Source organism: Brachyistius frenatus, unplaced genomic scaffold, assembly GCF_029030835.1.
Source record: "Brachyistius frenatus isolate BFR_SWC_R1_liver_20210118 unplaced genomic scaffold, ASM2903083v1 Contig_195, whole genome shotgun sequence".
In the NCBI taxonomy this organism is placed as follows: Eukaryota; Metazoa; Chordata; class Actinopteri; family Embiotocidae; genus Brachyistius; species Brachyistius frenatus.
This window is the reverse complement of record NW_027210794.1, coordinates 315,378-334,574: the sequence shown is the minus strand read 5'-3', so window position 1 is coordinate 334,574 and position 19,197 is coordinate 315,378. Positions and strand designations below refer to the sequence as shown.

Below are 19,197 nucleotides of genomic sequence, written 5' to 3'. Positions count from 1 at the left end.
TGCTGCCGTAGTTTTTCTTCATGTCGTGAATGAGGGCGGTTATCATACGCGCAGTACGGTGGCCTCAAAGGGTCGAACCGACAAAATATACAGCAGCAGAAGAAGAAGTGCGTGACGTCATCAACACGGCAACTTCCCAAACCAAAGCGCCGCTAAACGTTCCGCTCCTCGCACCGGGAACCGGGACGGTACCGGCGGGTCGCAGCACCGGCACGATGCGGCGGCTGGGATCCGTTCAGCAGAAGATGGCGTGTGTTTTTGTGACCGACGTGAAGGAAGAAGCGTCCAGAAAACGGGACAGTCAGGTGGGTTCAGCCGCCGCTAGCACGGAGCAGCAGCGCGCGGGCACCTCCACTCTGCGTCATGTTTACTACAACAACAACTTTTATTTACTTTTATTTATTTCAGTGGAATTGAAGTGAGAATGTTAAACTGCACTTCCGGCTCATGCCTCCGTGTTTATTTCCCTCTCGTTGTTAGCGTTAGCTTCATGAGGTAGCATGTCAGGTGGGCTGCTCCGTTACAGGTGATCAACAACATGTGACGTCATGCTCTCACGTGGTGACCTAACGAACTCCAGGACAGTAAGATGGTTAGGTTAGTTAGGTAATGTTAGTTAGGTTAGGTTAGTTAGGTTAGGTTAGTTAGGTTAGTTAGTTACTTTATTAATATAGGGCGTTTATCACTAATAAAAACATCTACAGGTAGTCAGCAGTAAGATATATATTTAATAGAATATAATTTAATGTAAGACTAAGTAGGAAAGCAACAGAAGATTAATAATATTATTAAATATTATATATGTATATATAATGTTATAGTTGACTAGTACCGATAGGATTAATAATGTTATAGTTGACTAGTACCGATAGGATTAATACTGTTATAGTTGACTAGTACCGATAGGATTAATAATGTTATGTTAACTAGTACCGATGGGATTAATAATGTTATAGTTGACTAGTACCGATGGGATTAATACTATTATAGTTAACTAGTACCGATGGGATTAATAATGTTATAGTTAACTAGTACCGATGGGATTAATACTATTATAGTTAACTAGTACCGATGGGATTAATAATGTTATGTTAACTAGTACCGATGGGATTAATAATGTTATAGTTGACTAGTACCGATGGGATTAATACTATTATAGTTAACTAGTACCGATGGGATTAATAATGTTATAGTTGACTAGTACCGATGGGATTAATACTATTATAGTTAACTAGTACCGATGGGATTAATAATGTTATAGTTAACTAGTACCGATGGGATTAATACTATTATAGTTAACTAGTACCGATGGGATTAATAATGTTATGTTAACTAGTACCGATGGGATTAATAATGTTATAGTTGACTAGTACCGATAGGATTAATACTGTTATAGTTGACTAGTACCGATGGGATTAATAATGTTATAGTTGACTAGTACCGATGGGATTAATACTATTATAGTTAACTAGTACCGATGGGATTAATAATGTTATGTTAACTAGTACCGATGGGATTAATAATGTTATAGTTGACTAGTACCGATGGGATTAATACTATTATAGTTAACTAGTACCGATGGGATTAATAATGTTATAGTTAACTAGTACCGATGGGATTAATAATGTTATAGTTGACTAGTACCGATAGGATTAATACTATTATAGTTGACTAGTACCGATGGGATTAATAATGTTATAGTTGACTAGTACCGATGGGATTAATAATGTTATAGTTGACTAGTACCGATAGGATTAATAATGTTATAGTTGACTAGTATATATCATGAAATACGTGAATATGTTATCGGTGAATGTTCAGCCTTTGTTTGGTTCCTCTGCAGCAGTTCCAGGTCGTTGCCACCGACAACGTGAACCCGGTCGCTCGGGAGGCCGACGTCGACGGTGCTCTCGCCACAGAGAAACTGGACGGCACCTGCTGTTATGTTACAGTTCACCAAGGTGAGCAGGTCCACCGGGTCGGAACCAGACCTGAACCAGACCCTCGTATCTGGACCATCTACAGACGTCTGAGTGCGAGACAAATATTCCAAAAGGCCAGTAAACCTCTGAACTGTTGAAAATATGATGTTCTGGTCTCCGGGTCTTCAGGGCAGCCGGTCCTCTGGGCTCGACTCGACAGGAAACCCAACAAGCAGGCAGAGAAGAGGTTCAGAAAGTACCAGCAGGCACACCGCAGCTGTAAAGGTGGACGGACACGTTTCATCCTTCAATGTTCATATTCTCATTATATATTTAGACATTTACACTCGGTTGTCCTTCAGGTTTCTCGTGGAACGTAGAGGAGGATTTTAAGACGGTACCGGAGACGTGGATCCCGGCTCACAGAGTCCAACATCACCGCGGCCTCCCGGTTCCCGACGAACACGGACACATTCCAGGTTCTTTATTCTGCTTTATATGGATCAGAAGTAACGCAAAGAACACATTGGAGATGTACTTCCATCACATGATGAGCTTTAGTGTGAGGTGGTGGGAGGAACCGTGGGAGGTCTGGGTTCAACCGGTTCTGTCCCGGTGACCGTGCAGGCTGGGTTCCGGTGGAGGCGGACAACAAGCAGTACTGCTGGCACTCCTCCGTGGTGGACTACGAGGTCGGGTCGGCTCTGGTTCTACGGCCCGGCAGCTCCGACGACGACGACGACGTGTTGGAGGTCGCAGCCGTCCCGTTGGCCGACCTGCAGGAACAAACGCTGGAGCTCATCGGAACCAACGTCAACGGAAACCCTTACGGTACCGTGATCCAGCGTTTCTATAGTTACGTCCAGAGGGAAGTGTGGTTTCCTTTTTGAACTGATTGTTTTGTCACCAGCTGGTTGGAGAGGAAACATAGAGTCCAAATATATTTAAGCAATATTAGACTTGATTGATTATACAAGTTTCAGACTAATTAAAACACGTAATCTAAATATTGTGGAGCAATTCACTCAAAATGTAAAACTTTTTGTTAGCGCCATCTGTTTCCATGGCAACACATGGGTTTGACTAACAACTGGAAAACAATCAGTAACATCAGACCTATAACAAATAGAAACTACATTATATTACATATATGAAACTCTATTCTAATTCTGTGTTCCCATTGAGGAGGTGGAGGGATATTTCTAGTGATGAACAGGAAGTGATGTCATGATGATTCGTTCCAAATGTTCAGTTGACCAATCAGATCTCTGGGGGCGGAGCTACTTATATAATCATAATTATGACTCCAGTACTTTCACAGACATCTCGGTTTATCTAAAACTACGGTCCTGGTCGTGTGACATCACCGTGGTTCCTCCAACAGGACTGGGCAGTAAGAAGCAGCCCGTCCACTGCCTGGTGTCCCACGGCAGCGTTCGGATCCGGACGCCCCCCCCGGTGGACCTCCAGCAGCTGTGCTCCTGGTTCCAGGAGAGTCCGGCGGGCCGGGTCGAGGGCATCGTGTGGCACTGCAACGACGGCACGCTGGTGAAGGTGGGACGACTTCCTCTGCTGGTCAACATGAACTTCTTATGAGTGTCTCAGCTGAAGGGCAGATTATGATTATGATTATGATTATGATTATGATTATGATCGTCTCACTCGTTATGTACTTAAATGAAGGTTCAGTGGTTTATACAGAGATGCTGTCGGGCTCTGAGCCCGTCGGACCGCCGTGACTTCAGGCTGCTCTGTTTGCCGTGTCGGCAGGTTCACCGGCACCACCTGGGGCTGCGCTGGCCGGACGGGGACACCTGCCTCGGGGACAGACCGGTGGTGATCCGGGCGGGCGGGACGGACGACGCTTACAACAGCAGGAAGGACCTGTTCGCATCCTTCCTGGCTCTGAGCGGACGGCGCTTCGGCCGGCTGAAGGACGTCGGCTTTGAGCCCTGAAGGCAGACGGAGAGGACGGCGCTCCGACTCCCAAGACGGATTTTCAGTAATTCCAGAAGAAGTGATTTAAAGAATTCCTCGTTTGTACACTTAAGTTATTCCATGGAAGCAGCGAGTTGCAGCGATCAGCTTCACGGTGACTGAAGGAAGGTTTAACTAAGTTCAGCACGCTGAACACACTTTACAGAACTGCTTTCATATAAAAGGTGACGTTTCTTTTCTATCCTGTAAATACTGAATGTTACAGCTGCTGAGTGAAGAATAAACAACGGGGGGGGGGGGGGGGGGGGGGGGGGGGGGGGGGGGGGGGGGGGGGGGGGGGGGGGGGGGGGGGGGGGGGGGGGGGGGGGGGGGGGGGTACACGTTTGGATTGAACTCATTTCTTTCTTTATTACAATCTAAAATTAAAGCTTATTTATTGGCAAATACAGAGAAACAATATAAAATGCTGCATAAGGAGCTACATTGCTAAACAAAGAAGTTAATATTAACACGAACAAAGAAACAGCTGCCTGAGTCGCTCTGTTGTAAAAAGGTCAACTTTACTCGGATTCATTTGCGAGGACTTTAATTGAGGAATTGAATGTGATTGTAAACTGCAGTAAAAATGTGCTGGACTGAGATGCCGGCGTTGAGGACGAGTTAACTGATGGACACGCTCGGCATCTCGGCCTGAACCCCGAACTCATCGCACACCTTCTTCAGCTGCTCCTCCAGCAGGACGTTCTTCTTCACCTCCAGCTTGTAGTTGTACTTCAGGTCCTCGATCTCCTCGAAGAACGTCGGGTCGAAGTTCTCCAGCTCCCTCTTCAGCTGCTTCACCTCCGCCTGAAGTTTGACTTTCTCACTTTCAGCTGCCTGCAGACGGTTTTTCAGTTTCCCGTAATCTGATTAAAAAAACACAACAGAAGTGATTTCTTTCTTCCAAACAATTAACATTTGATTTAAGTTTACAGGAAGTTGAAGAAGCCGTTGATTGAGGTCTCACCTGGTTTGGAAGTCGTGTCTCCGTACCTCTCCGTGTGCTCGTTCATCCTTTGTTTCAGTGATTCGTTCTCCTTCTCCAGCTCAGCGTTCAGCATCCTGACATCACCCCAACGTTATCGTTATTCACACTAACCAGGTGAAGATGGTTGTTTACATCCACACGGCTTCTTTATCATTCATCCAACTCTCAATATTAAAGTACAGTTTGGTGAAAAGTCACTTTTAAGGTATTTTCCAAAACTTCTGTCGTCTAAATGATTCCCAGAAAACTGTCCTGTGAAAATGTGATTTTTACACATTCATGAATCTCGATCATTCAACACCGATACGTACATCTTATATATCAGAGGGATGAGCTCGTCAACCCTCCTGTGTAGTTCATGGTTTCATGTACCTGATGGCCTGGAACTCCCTGCTCAGTCCGGCTTCACTCTTTGCTGCTGTAGGAAACTTCTTCAACATGTCAACCTGAGAAATGAAACTCCGTTAAACGTTCATAGAACAGGAACAGCAGCTGATCAAGAGCTGATGAACAGCAATGAACAAGACTGCTTCATGACGAGACACGTTAGTCCGTCTGGCTGTTTAATGTGTGACTTCTGGTTGTTGTGGTTGTTAAACCGGTGAAGGTCAACCCAAACCGGTGAAGGTCAACCCGATCCCAGTTATTAAACTGGTGAAGGTCAACCCAAACCGGTGAAGGTCAACCCGATCCCAGTTATTAAACTGGTGAAGGTCAACCCAAACTGGTGAAGGTCAACCCAAACCGGTGAAGGTCAACCCAAACCGGTGAAGGTGTACCTGATCCTCCAGCTGCCGGATGCTTGTCTGAGTTCGCTCCTCGCGCTCCGTCGCCTCCTTCAGCTGCTGTTTGAGTTCAGAGAGGCTGCAGGTCTTCTGGGAGAGCTCCTTCTCCAGCTCCTTCATCTTGTTCTCAAACATCCTGCAGACAGAAGACACAGACGTTGTCGGAGGTAAACGGAGTCGTTGCCGGTGATTGAACAGAAACATGTTTGGGATGCGAGAGCTGACCTGGTCACCACGGAGCTCCTCCAGGTCTTACTGTCGGCGCCCTCGGGGATCGGTCGGGACAGAGCTGTCCTCAGTCTCTGCTTGGTTTCCTCCAGCTCCGCCTCCAGCTTCGCGTTGGCCACTTCCACGCTCGTCTTGGTGACTCTCAGCCTCTCTGCAGCCTCCGCTTCCTGTTACAGCATGAAACATTCAGAGGGTTTTCAATAAGAAACTTCTTTTATAAACAAAAAAAAACAGTTGACGTCAAACTAAAACACTTGTAAAATACCTGCGTCATGCTATTTTATTTGATGTATTAAAAGGTTCCGTGTGTAGAACGTAGGAGGATCCAATTCATATTTAATCACCTGAAATTCTAAATAGTTTTCATAACTTTACGTCCCAGTTCGGACCAAAGATTCACGACAAGATCAAACTGTTGGGACGTTGCAGCTCAGTGAACCGTCCCGTCTCAGCTCCACCTGGTTTGGTGGCGAAGGTGTCTGAGACTCAGATGTCGTGTTTGTTCCGCTTATTAGATACTATAGATATCTAACCCTAACCCAGCTGTACACATACCACATGCAACGGGACATTTTAAGAGTCGCTGAAGTATGTCATAAAAGTAAAACTAAATAGTATGTGATTCAGAAGGGTTGGTTGTAATCTCCAACGTCCCCACTAGATGTCACTAAATCCCATCACTGCGTCTCTAAATTAAACCGTTAAAAACCTCGTCACCCTTTTCATTTCCCTGCGCAGACGTTCGTTCTCCATCACGATTCTCTCCAGTCCTTTGGTTTTAGATTCCAGTTTTGAAGTCAGCTCGGCTTCACTTCGACTCTTCAGGGTTTCACAGTCGGTCTGGAAGAGAACAACGTTTCCGGTCATCTACAGAAACGGAGCGGACGAGTTGAGAAACTTCTGACAGAATGTGAAAGCACACGTGAGCGGAAACAACCTTCAGCTTCTCGTTTTCTTTCTCCAGCGCAGCGACTCGGTCTTGATTGACGGGTGAGCTGGACTTCTTCAGCGCCTCGTTGTCCCGCTGCACCCTCTCCACCACCTTCTTCATCAGTCCCACCGTCTTCTCCAGTTCTGGGACGGTTTTGCCGCTCTGACCCGTCTGAAGAGGAGCAGGACGAGTCGTGGATGGACGTACGGTTTATGTTCAGTTACTCCTTCTAAAAGCCTGACGTTAACTTACTCCTCGTATGTGCGCCAGCCTCTTCTCCACCTCGGCCTTTTCCTTTTTCAGTGCGCTGCACATCTCCTTCAAGTCTGCGACCTGATTCTGTGACAAACACAAAGAGAAACTGGATGAAATTATAAATATAATACTCTTGGGAAAAACACAAGTTGCTCTCTGCCAAATATCAGAATAATAAACTCTTTTAAACTTTGTGATACTGAAATAAATGAAGACAGTTTTATGAAGACTTTTATGATGCAATGAATTAAGTCACTTTTCATTAAAGCAAAATCAAATTTCTTTGTGTTTTTTGTCAATGATGTTTCTTAAAGCTTCACAGCAGTGTGTGTTTGATGGGAAATGTAATTCACTACATGTTTTTCAAGATAAACAAACTGCTTTAACGGTTGCAGCGGTGTTCATTTGAATTCAAAATGAGTCCGAGGCTACCAGGCCACTGCAACAGTCCATGTTTCAAAAATGGAGAAAATGTAATAACATGTGAAACGACTTTGCTGGAACAGTAACAACAACAATCTGGGACAAAAAAGAACAAACGCAGATATTTGGCAAGAAAGACGAGCAAGTTGATTTGTGAGTCTTGTCTCTGCATTAATGGATGTTCTGCACAGAACATCTTTTTAGAACGAGGTGCAGGCTTGATTGCAGCTGAAGACACTTCTGGATCGGAACCATTTTACAAGACCTGGAAGCTACGAACACTTTTATATCCAGTCGGTGGAAGTGATGCATAAAAGGTTGCGGTTTTCTGTGATTTTCAGCCTCTTCGGAGAGGACTGGTCCTCCTCATGTGACTCGAACCAACAAAGTGAAAAAGTTTGTTCCCCTAAAACGTTGGAGTCCTCCTTTCTAAACATCAGTAGAACCGGTGTTGTCTCTCCTTCAGGTTCTGTGTACCTTCAGTCTCGGGACGTCTCGGCTCGTCTGCTCCACCTGAAAGCGCAGCTCCAGGTTCTCGGAGGCCAGCTTGAGGTTTTCTTTCTGGAGGTCCTGGTCTCGGTGTGATGGAGCTGCCGTGCCTCGTCCCGACGTCTGCGTGAAAGAAAAGAAACAGGATGAGTCCATATAAAAGGTTGTCGTTAGTTTGACTGCTGTGGAGGAAACAAGCTTTCTTTTCTGTTTCCAGGGTGATGAAGTGTCTCCACACAGCTGATCAGAGCGGAGGGGAGGAAACACGACACACTAACAAGCCACTTCCTACTCACTGGTGACACGTTACCACCTCAGCAAGGCGACTAAAAAGTACCTTCAGATGTCTGAGAGATCTGCTCTCTCCTGTTCGAGTCTCTCGTTCTGTCCCGATAAAGCTGCCGGGTCGTTTGCTCGTCGTGCTGCTGGACTCCACATCTGGATCTGCTGAGCACAACTGCTCCGGATTATCTTCCTCTGTTTCCTCTTCAGCCTGTCGAGGCTCCTCTGATGTGAGTCCCACTTCATCATCATCATCATCCTCATCTGTGTGTGGACCATCCAGGTGACAGACACCCTCGCTCTCTCCATTCCTCTTCATTACACCGTGTGGTTCTGGTCTGTCAGGTTCGGTGTCACTTCCCTTCGTGTTCTGTGGATCTTCTTGATCTTCAGACACATTAACTTCACGGCCAGCAGAGACGTCTGATGTACTTTCTGAAATATCTGCAGCTGTTTGCGTCTCATCTTCACTTCCGTCATCCTCCGCTGCGCCACAGCCGGTCTGAGTTTCTCTCTCTGGCGCCCTCCGATGGCCGACAGCGTTCTTTGCGGTCTCCGAGCTAACGGGACACCTCGCTGCCTTCGCTCTGCGGGACCCGTCTTCAACATCAAATGTGACAGAAGAAATCCTCCTCAGAGTCGGAGAGGAGCGGCTCTTTAACTTCACAGGGGAGTCATCCGGTTAAATCCAGGGAGGAAGGAGAGTACAGAGAAATGAACACAGAGATAAACGGACATGTCAGAGTCCCTGGAACAGAACAGGGTCACATGATATGCAGAGATAAGAAGGCTGCAGGACGTGCTGTAAACCTGTAATAAAGGTGTCTTCTCATATCTGTAAGTTGCAGCGCATTCATGTCGTTAGAGCAGAAAAACAGTGAAACATTCACATCTTTGAGTCCATAAAAAGATCATAAATATATAAATACATCCGTAAATAAACAGTGAATATACAGTTTATACAACATAAACACGTGTTTTTGTTTTTGCTCCGACACCACAACTCCAATAACTACTGAGGAAACCAACTATTATTGAAATGATCCATTAATCTTCCTATTATTCAGTCCTTCCAAGAAATTGATATTTCAGTATAATAATAATCAATATGATCAGGAGCTTGTAATTTGGTCCAACTATTTCTCTGCATTAAGTTACAGTAGAAACTCTGCTGGAGGAATTACAGCACAAAGTAAACATTTCCAAACAAAACTTGCTTCATCATTAAAAATGACTTACAATCGTCAAAGCTTTTCATCCTCTCTTCTCCTCATCATCACAACAAACCAAATACTGGTTAACCAAAAAAAAGGAAAAAACTGAAGTGACAGGACTTTGTTTCTGTGGATACAGTATGTGTTAAATTAATATTATATGAAAAGCATTTAAAGCACCTATTTATACAGAAGATGTAGTGTTTGTATTAAATACTACAGTCACACGATGTCTGTTTGTGAATCTACGTCACTTTCAGGACTCTCCTAGCAGACTTCTATGAGACAGCTGAAATTGAGTTGTTGTTGTAATTTGTGGTTCTTTAAGTTTAGAAACTAAAAGGAGATGAGAACTAAAATATTTCCAGCTATTTCTGTGATGTACAGTCTGCTTATCATCATATTACTTATTACTTTGGACTATTTATTATGTCGTACTTAAAATAAAAAATAAAAAGTCACATTTTCTCAATTTGACTGAGTGGGAAAAAAACAAACGAAAAACTGCCAACTGCATCGCAATCAAAACAAAATAAAAAAACGCAGCAAAATCGTGCTTTTAATCACAAAAAAGCAAAACAAACCCTGTAAAAGTTATTTTCTGATGGAGCTGATTATTCATTTTGTCTATAATGTCAAAAAAATGTCCACTGAACTGTTTCATCTGCCCCAAAAAACAAATAATAAGTTCACGATGATATAAAGGAAGAAGAATGAAATGATGCTTCGTAATCAAACCAACTGAAGGGATTCATCACTTATGAAAAGAGTTGCTGATTACTTTTCTGTCAGTCAAATTCAAATGACTTGTTTAGTGTCCAAAACTCAGATATTCAATCACAATGACATAAAGGTGTGAACTAACGACCAGTTTGATAAACGAGTCGTGATCTCAGAGTGAACTCATGACTTACCGAGGGTCTTGACGGGAGCTCTGTGGCTGCGTGGCTCTCTACGGAGTGAAGTCTCTCCTCCAGGAAGCGGTTCCTCAGCATCAGCGTCTCCATGGCGACGTCCCGCGGTAACGCCTGCTGCTGCCTGCACGGTCGACACGATCCGTCAGCGAGAACTTATTATTACTGAACATCACAGAGTTTGTTTTGTATTTTTATAAAGACCGAGGAGGACGAGCAGGAGGTTCATTACTGAAGAATCAACTGCATTAAAACTTGATGTGTCACATGATTCAAGTTTAAATATGTTGTTGTTATTATGTTTGTTGTTATTATGTTTGTTTTAGATGTAGATCCCAGCGGAGTCCCACCAATCAGTTGGCCAGTCTTATTGGACGTTACTGTCCAATCACAGATATTAGTACAGGTATTAGTGTGTATTCTGTCTGATATGAAAACTGTTTCTAAGAACAGAATGCAGAAAAGAAATCTTGAATTTAACCAATTTAGAAATTTGTCTTTGTGTTTTTTTTTTTTTTTAATGATCATTTATGGTTTTCTATCATTATTTAGTTTCCAGTGAAATTCACTGTTTCAATAAAATAAAATATTAAAATATGATAAAGGTGAATGGGACTCTGGTATGCAGACAGGAGGACTCGGGAATAGAACCACCAACCTTATGATGACTGGACATTGATACGTGCGGCTGTGGCTGCTTTTATTATGTCTTTGCCAATATATCGATATAAATTTCTTTAACTTCCTAATATTTGTAGCAGCATCAGCCACGAAGATCCAGCATCCTTCCGGCTCTAGTTTCACATTAGCCATATTTTTAAATACTTAATGTTGTAAATGTAATTACACTGACCCAGATATTGTTACACTTTTACACATTGATATCAGCATCGGCCTAAAAAACACTAAACACAAACCATTATGGTGATTAAATTAAACAATGAAACGACTTCCATGAAACTGAGACATTAGTAAAAATAAATACGTGTGAACTGCTGCTGTTGAAGAACACAACATACAGATGTAGAGTTACGTGGATTGTTCTGGAGATATCACAGTTTATCAGAGTTTATATCTCTGGATTTATAAAGGTCTTCTGGACAGATGATCATTTCTCATGTGGGGATCTGGAACCTTCACCGATCCGGTTCTAATATCATTCAATTATTAATTAATACTGAGCTTTCAGAGATGCTCCATTTTCACAGAGGAATTTATGATTCGAGTATTTCTGGATTTCATTGGTCTTTGCTGTACATAGTTTTGCAAAAATGTTCTTGACTGATGTTTTTAATCAATATTTACAGGATGTCTTTTTTATGACCTGTTTCCTGCACCTTTTTTTAATTTCTAATCCTTCGAGAAGTAAATTATAGTGCATATTTTGAAATGACACGGTGTAGTCTTAAATTCATGATGTAAATCCAGCCAAGAACCAACGAGTTTATAACAATAAAGTGAATATTATAAAAAGCGGTTTTAAAGGCCGGTCCATACTTGACGGTGATGATCTGCGTCTCCAGCCCGGAGTTCCTCTTCTTCAGCTCCTCCATCTCCGTCTCCAGCTCAGAGGATCTCACTGCCACCACCTGGTCGGCCGTCACACCTCGAGCCTTCAGCTTCCTCTGCAGCGCTGCTCTCTCCTGCTCCAGTCTGCAAACAATAACACACAATAACACACGTTACACGCAATAACACACGTTACACACATTACACACAATAACACACGTTACACGCAATAACACACGTTACACACATTACACACAATAACACACGTTACACGCAATAACACACGTTACACACAATAACACACATTACACACAATAACACACATTACACACATTACACACAATAACACACATTACACACAATAACACACATTACACATATTACACACATTACACACAATAACACACATTACACACAATAACACACGTTACACACAATAACACACATTACACACATTACACACAATAACACACATTACACACAATAACACACAATAACACACATTACACACAATAACACACAATAACACACATTACACATATTACACACATTACACACAATAACACACATTACACACAATAACACACGTTACACATATTATACACATTACACACAATAACACACATTACACACAATAACACACGTTACACATATTATACACATTACACACAATAACACACATTATACACACATTACATACATTACACACAATAACACACATTACACATATTACACATAATAACACACATTACACATATTACACACAATAACACACTATAACACACATTACACACAATAACACACAATCATGTCCTCAGAGGAGAAAACAGGAAGTTCACGACACCATAAACTGTCAACGTCAACATGTTGTGTGTTTGAAGGAAAACAAACTGTTTCACGAAATATTCGACTGTTATGACTGAAAATCTGAAGTAACTCAGAAATACAAACATTTAACAGCACAAACTAGAGCTGTGTGTGTGTGTGTGTGTGTGTGTGTGTGTGTGTGTGTGTGTGTGTGTGTGTGAGTGAGTGTGTGTGTGTGTGTGTGTGTGTGTGTGTGTGTGTGTGTGTGTCTGTGTCTGTGTGTGTGTGTGTGTGTGTGTGTGTGTGTGTGTGTCTGTGTGTGTGTGTGTGTGTGTGTGTGTGTGTGTGTGTGTGTGTGTGTGTGTGTGTGTGTGTGTGTGTGTGTGTGTGTGTGTGTGTGTGTGTGTGTGTGTGTCTGTGTGTGTGTGTGTGTGTGTGTGTGTGTGTGTGTGTGTGTGTGTGTGTGTGTGTGTGTGTGTGTGTGTGTGTGTGTGTGTGTGTGTGTGTGTGTGTGTGTGTGTGTGTGTGTGTGTGTGTGTGTGTGTGTGTGTGTGTGTGTGTGTGTGTGTGTGTGTGTGTGTACCTGGTGTAGAGGTCTCTCAGGGTGCCCAGTTGTTTGTTCAGAGATTGGTTCTCTCGTTCTTTGTCCTTCAGTGAACTCTTCATCTTCTCCATCCTGCTCTGCCACTTCTTTCCTTCCTCCCAGCGCACCGTTTCTTCTTTAGTCTGTCAGACAGGACGGCTGCACATGAACTGAACACACATCCAATAATATCACAGTGGTAAAATGTCCGTCCCGTGAAGAGGCTGTTGTGATGTGCAGATCAGCAGGTCTCTGCTGTCGGTGTCTCTAACTGAGAACAGATGGAGGCTGTTCTGATTATTAAAGTCACGTCAACCTGATCACGTCTGAAACATGCTCGATCAATACGGATCAATAGAGAGAAGAAATAATATATATAATAAATAAAAAGAGGGTCATCAGGGGGTCAGAGGGTCATCAGGGGGTCAGAGAGTCATCAGGGGGTCAGAGGGTCATCAGGGGGTCAGAGAGTCATCAGGGGCTCAGAGGGTCATCAGGGGGTCAGAGGGTCATCAGGGGGTCAGAGAGTCATCAGGGGGTCAGAGGGTCATCAGGGGGTCATCAAAGGGTCATCAGGGGGTCAGAGAGTCATCAGGGGGTCAGAGGGTCATCAGGGGGTCATCAGAGGGTCATCAGGGGGTCATCAGAGGGTCATCAGAGGGTCATCAGGGGGTCAGAGGGTCATCAGGGGGTCATCAGGGGGTCAGAGAGTCATCAGGGGGTCAGAGGGTCATCAGGGGGTCATCAAAGGGTCATCAGGGGGTCAGAGAGTCATCAGGGGGTCAGAGGGTTATCAGGGGGTCATCAAAGGGTCATCAGAGGGTTATCAGGGGGTCAGAGAGTCATCAGGGGGTCAGAGGGTCATCAGGGGGTCAGAGGGTCGTCAGGGGGTCATCAAAGGGTCAAGGGGGCTGCAGGCTTTAATGAACTACAGGATTTACTGATGTAATTTTAAAGTTTTAGGCATTGGACCACAGTATTACAAAATCCTCAAAGTATCTTGTTTGTGCTTGTTGATAAAATTACCAAACTGGTCATAAAGTGATGTTAATTTCCACCTAAATACCAACAAGTCTCTTTGCAGGACTGTATCTGAAGGAGCCTTCTGACCATGTGTGCTTCTTCTCCACCAAAACATCGCAGCCAGAGAAACCAGCGCTAAAAAAAAGGGTCCAAAATGTTTTAAGAGCTGATGTTCAAACCTTTCCGTGATCATCTTTGACACTTTTGGTTTCTCCTTTTTTCTCCAGGTCAGCCTCCATCCTCCTGATCTTCTTCTGCAGATTCTCGATGGTCGGACCTTTTCCATCTGGTTCTGGTGGATTCTGGACAACAAACACAGACAATGTTCTGAAAATACATCCCAACTCGGTGCAACGGTCCAAACTGGACATTTCTAGTTTATGTCAATGAGAGAAGCTGCTAAGGTCAGCGTCACAAGATGAAATTCAAGTTTTCAGACAAATCTGGACCCCAACTTTAAAAAAAAACCCTATTTGATCCAAAATAATACCTGAATAATTAAATCAGTTCTGGTACTCGCTGGCGTTTATCTGAAGCATTCCTCACTTGTTTTGTATTTTACGATGCCGGCCTAATACGGTCTCGCATCATATCTCAGGTCTGAGTCGGAGGAGTCTTCCTCCTCGTCCATGTTGAATGTTTCACTCTGCAGCTTATAAAATAACTGAGTGACTCGTTAGCACCTCTAACCTGAAGGGCGCCGCTGAGCCTCTTGATCTGCTGCCTGAGCTCGTGGATTTCTTGCTCCCGCTCGTCTTTCTCGGCCTGCAGGCGTCTCTGGGTTTTCTGGTACCTCTGGATGTCCTGGTCCAGTCGGCCCGCCTCCTCCTTCTGCACGTTCTCACGGCCTCTGGCTGATTTGGCAGAATCCTTTGCAGCTTGAAGTTCCTCATTAAGCTCTTGTACTTGTGCCTTTGGGAAAAAAAAGAGAGTTATTCAAGGTCACTTGATGTTAAAATGATCAGTTTGGTGGCGCCAAAAACATCATAGAAGGGATTTTACACACAAATATTATTCTTATGAAAAGCCTTATAAATGGATGGATGGATGATAGATAGATAAATAATAGATAGATAGATAGATAGATAGATAGATAGATAGATAGATAGATAGATAGATAAATAATAGATAAATAGATAGATAGATAGATAGATAGATAGATAGATAGATAGATAAATAATAGATAAATAGATAGATAGATAGATAGATAGATAGATAGATAGATAGATAGATAGATAGATAGATAGATAGATAGATAGATAATAAATAGATAGATAGATAGATAGATAGATAGATAGATAGATAGATAGATAGATAGATAGATAATAGATATAGATAGATAGATAGATAGATAGATAGATAGATAGATAATAGATAGATAAATAATAAATAGATAGATAGATAGATAGATAATAGATAGATAGATAGATAGATAGATAGATAGATAGATAGATAGATAGATAGATAGATAGATAGATAGATAGATAGATAGATAGATAGATAGATAGATAGATAATAGATAGATAGATAGATAGATAGATAGATAGATAGATAGATAGATAGATAGATAGATAGATAGATAGATAGATAGATAGATAGATAGATAGATAGATAGAATAGATAGATAGATAGATAGATAGATAGATAGATAGATAGATAGATAGATAGATAGATAGATAGATAGATAGATAGATAGATAGATAGATAGATAGATAGATAGATAGATAGATAGATAGATAGATAGATAGATAGATAGATAGATAGATAGATAGATAGATAGATAGATAGATAGATAGATAGATAGATAGATAGATAGATAGATATATAGATAGATAGATAGATAGATAGATAGATAGATAGATAGATAGATAGATAGATAAATAATAGATAGATAAATAATAGATAGATGGATGGATGGATGGATGGATGGATGGATGGATAGATAGATAGATAGATAGATAGATAGATAGATAGATAGATAGATAGATAGATAGATAGATAGATAGATAGATAGATAGATAGATAGATAGATAGATAGATAGATAGATAGATAGATAGATAGATAGATAGATAGATAGATAATAGATAGATAGATAGATAGATAATAGATAGATAGATAGATAGATAAATAATAGATAGATGGATGGATGGATGGATGGATGGATGGATGGATAGATAGATAGATAGATAGATCGATGCCATGTATTTAATGGCTTCAACAGCAAATGAAATAAAACAAACACATGAAAAACCAGTGTGTGGTGACGGCGGTCTGACCCTCAAGTCTTTGGTGTGCCTGTCAATCATCATCTGTACGTTGAGACTCTGCTCCTTCTGTGCAGCGTTGGCGATGACTTGCTGCTCCGCGGCCGACGTCATCTCGGCCCGCAGGTCCAGCAGAGCTTTACTGAGAGCCTGTCGGACAGGAAGCAGGCAGACAAAGGAAACAGGATGAGTTCAATTCACGGGGAATACGTGGCCATTCATTCCTACAGACAACGTCCTCGCACTCACATTCATTATTGGTATTAACGGGATTTTTCCGAGGTGAAAAATGACGAAACGAGTTTTGACAAATGAAAACATGATGTGAGTACCATAAAAAAGGAAAAAAGTGTCAGGCTGCCATTTATCAGAGAAAACACTCGACATTCATCTTTGAACTGGGAGGAAACAAGTACTTTTTCCTCTTCAGCCTGACGTCCACTTCATGTTTCTCACATTTAAACGTTACAGAAACCAATAATCCCAGAAGAACCTTGAGCTGCTTCTCTTTCTGGGCCAGCTGTGCCTTCAGGCGCTCCACCAGGTTCTTCATGGTGTTGCTTGGAGAGCGAACGTTGGCCTCCTTCTGGGCCTCCAGCTCCGAGCGCAGGTAGTTCACCTCCTTCTCCGTCTGGGCCATCTGGCTCCTCTGATCCTCGGTCTCAGCGGTCAGAGCTTTCAGCTGGGACACATGGTGCTCCTCTAGCCTGCAACAAACACCCTCTGTCAGTTTTACAACATGGTGTTCTTCATCAGATGTTTGTGACCAACATGTTTATCATCTGCTAATCAGACATTAACGAGTGTATTTATGAGTACAAAATAATGTTACACACTTATAACATATTTGCCACAATAAATATTGGGTAAATATAAATAAATAGCCCAGTTCAGAATCAAGCTTTACATTGAATTACATTTCCTACATTACAACCAAAGGCAGGTTCATTTCATTGCCAACAGGGCAGCATCAGTTTCATGTATTGTTTGGTTGGTAGTTTCATCATGGGACCATATTTCTGTCAAAATGTTTTCCTCCAACTTCCCCTGATGGATGAATCATGTCTACCACATGAGGCAGATTTTACTGTATGCAGCTTGTACAAAATAAACTGAGTTTAGTTCAGTTTACTTGAAAGAAGGGACATATTTCTGCCAGAGAAGCAGACTTCTTAAATCATCACCACAGTGATCTCTTATGCACTGCAATGACACTATCCATCCATCCATTATCTATACCCGCATTATCCTGAACAGGGTCACGGGGGGCGGAGCCTATCCCAGCTCACTTTGGGCAAAGGCAGGGTTCACCTGGACAGGTCACCAGTCCATCACAGGACATAGAGACAGACGGAAACAAAGACCATTCACGCTCTCATTCACACCTCAGGGACATTTGTAGAACCATCAGTTAACCTGATGGCATGTTTCTGGATGGTGGGAGGAAGCAGGAGAACCGAGAGAACCCACACAGCCACACGGAGAACATGCAGACTCTGACAGGTGTTGACCTGAATATCTGGAGGCAGCAGTTTGTGTTGAACAGTGCTGTATTTTTAAACATTCATTCCCATTCATGCCTTTTAGTGTGTTCTCATGTGGCTTTAATGCCAGTGACCTAATGCACTACTGAAAGCCTTTTTCAATTTGCTTTCCTTCAGATGCTTTTTAATGAAACTTTCAACCCCATAACACCCAATTTCCTCCAATTTCCCTTAATTAGCGATTACATTGTTTAAATCATCTTATTCCTCGCAGTCTGACAGCTTCGCTTTGTTTCATCTCATCACTGAGATCACTACAGTCCATCCAGAAAGCATTCAAAGCGCTTCACTTTTTCCACATTTTGTTATGTTACAGCTTTATTCCAAAATGGATTAAATTAATTTTGTTCCTCCAAATTCTACACACAATACCCCATAATGACAAAGTGGCAAATCTATTAAAAATAAAGAAGGAAAATATAACACGTACATAAGTATTCACAGCCTTTGCTCAATACTTTGTTGAAGCACCTTTGGCAGAAATTACAGCCTCAAGTCTTTTTGAGTATGATGCTATAAGCTTGGCTCCTATTCTTGGGCAGTTTCTCCCGTTCTTCTTTGCAGGACCTCTGAAGCTCCATCAGGTTGGATGGGGAGCGTCGGTGCTCAGACATCTTCAGATCTCTCCAGAGATGTTCAATCGGGTTCAAACTTCTTCCATTTACGGATGATGGAGGCCACTGTGCTCATTGGGACCTTCAATGCTGCAGAAATGTTTCTGTACCCTTCCCCAGATCTGAGCCTCCATACAATCCTGTCTGAGGTCTACAGATGATTCTTTGGACTTCATGTCTTGGTTTGTGCTCTGACATGTCAACTGTGGGACCTTATATAGACGGTGTGTGTCTTTCCACATCATGTCCAATCAACTGAATTTACCAGGTGGACTCCAATCAAGTTGTAGAAACATCTCAAGGATGACCAGTGGAAACAGGAAGCACCTGAGCTCAATTTTGAGTGTCATAAATAACTAAATAAAGGGAACCTAAATGATTCTGCTTTAATATAAACTTCATAGAGGACCACTGAGTTGAAAAAAAAAGAAAAAAAGTTATACA

The 19,197-nt window shown here is 42.5% G+C and overlaps 2 protein-coding genes across 6 annotated transcripts in view; one reads left to right on the top strand and one right to left on the bottom strand.

Annotated features, from left to right (window-relative positions):
- The first annotated feature begins 84 nt into the window (after positions 1-84).
- On the top strand, positions 85-4,029 carry rlig1 (RNA 5'-phosphate and 3'-OH ligase 1). Of its 3 annotated transcripts, none has more exons than XM_069718647.1 (7): positions 85-305; positions 1,847-1,961; positions 2,112-2,207; positions 2,285-2,401; positions 2,550-2,753; positions 3,307-3,476; positions 3,668-4,029. In XM_069718647.1, exons 1-7 carry the CDS (start codon positions 216-218, stop codon positions 3,869-3,871), a joined length of 996 nt encoding a protein of 331 aa, XP_069574748.1. In that variant the 5' UTR covers positions 85-215; the 3' UTR covers positions 3,872-4,029. The 3 variants fall into 3 exon arrangements, with proteins under 3 accessions (XP_069574748.1, XP_069574747.1, XP_069574749.1); XM_069718646.1 differs by having other exon boundaries at positions 1,844-1,961; XM_069718648.1 differs by having other exon boundaries at positions 87-305; positions 1,844-1,961; positions 3,693-4,029.
- A 225-nt stretch (positions 4,030-4,254) lies between these two features.
- Positions 4,255-19,197, bottom strand: part of cep290 (centrosomal protein 290) — a 47,834-nt gene continuing 32,891 nt past the window's right edge. For 2 of the 3 annotated variants that reach the window (XM_069718636.1, XM_069718637.1), the window contains exons 36-51: positions 17,089-17,302; positions 16,608-16,745; positions 15,021-15,242; positions 14,510-14,632; positions 13,308-13,450; positions 11,906-12,061; positions 10,409-10,532; positions 7,987-8,121; positions 7,084-7,170; positions 6,838-7,002; positions 6,618-6,740; positions 5,898-6,067; positions 5,667-5,808; positions 5,260-5,333; positions 4,867-4,961; positions 4,255-4,765 (exon numbers count right to left, since the gene is read on the bottom strand). In XM_069718636.1, the coding sequence (XP_069574737.1) occupies positions 4,521-4,765; positions 4,867-4,961; positions 5,260-5,333; positions 5,667-5,808; positions 5,898-6,067; positions 6,618-6,740; positions 6,838-7,002; positions 7,084-7,170; positions 7,987-8,121; positions 10,409-10,532; positions 11,906-12,061; positions 13,308-13,450; positions 14,510-14,632; positions 15,021-15,242; positions 16,608-16,745; positions 17,089-17,302 (2,356 nt within the window). In that variant the 3' untranslated portion in view covers positions 4,255-4,520. Of the gene's footprint in view, positions 4,766-4,866; positions 4,962-5,259; positions 5,334-5,666; positions 5,809-5,897; positions 6,068-6,609; positions 6,741-6,837; positions 7,003-7,083; positions 7,171-7,986; positions 8,122-10,408; positions 10,533-11,905; positions 12,062-13,307; positions 13,451-14,509; positions 14,633-15,020; positions 15,243-16,607; positions 16,746-17,088; positions 17,303-19,197 lie in introns of those variants that run through there. The other variant, XM_069718638.1, reaches the window with a different exon arrangement.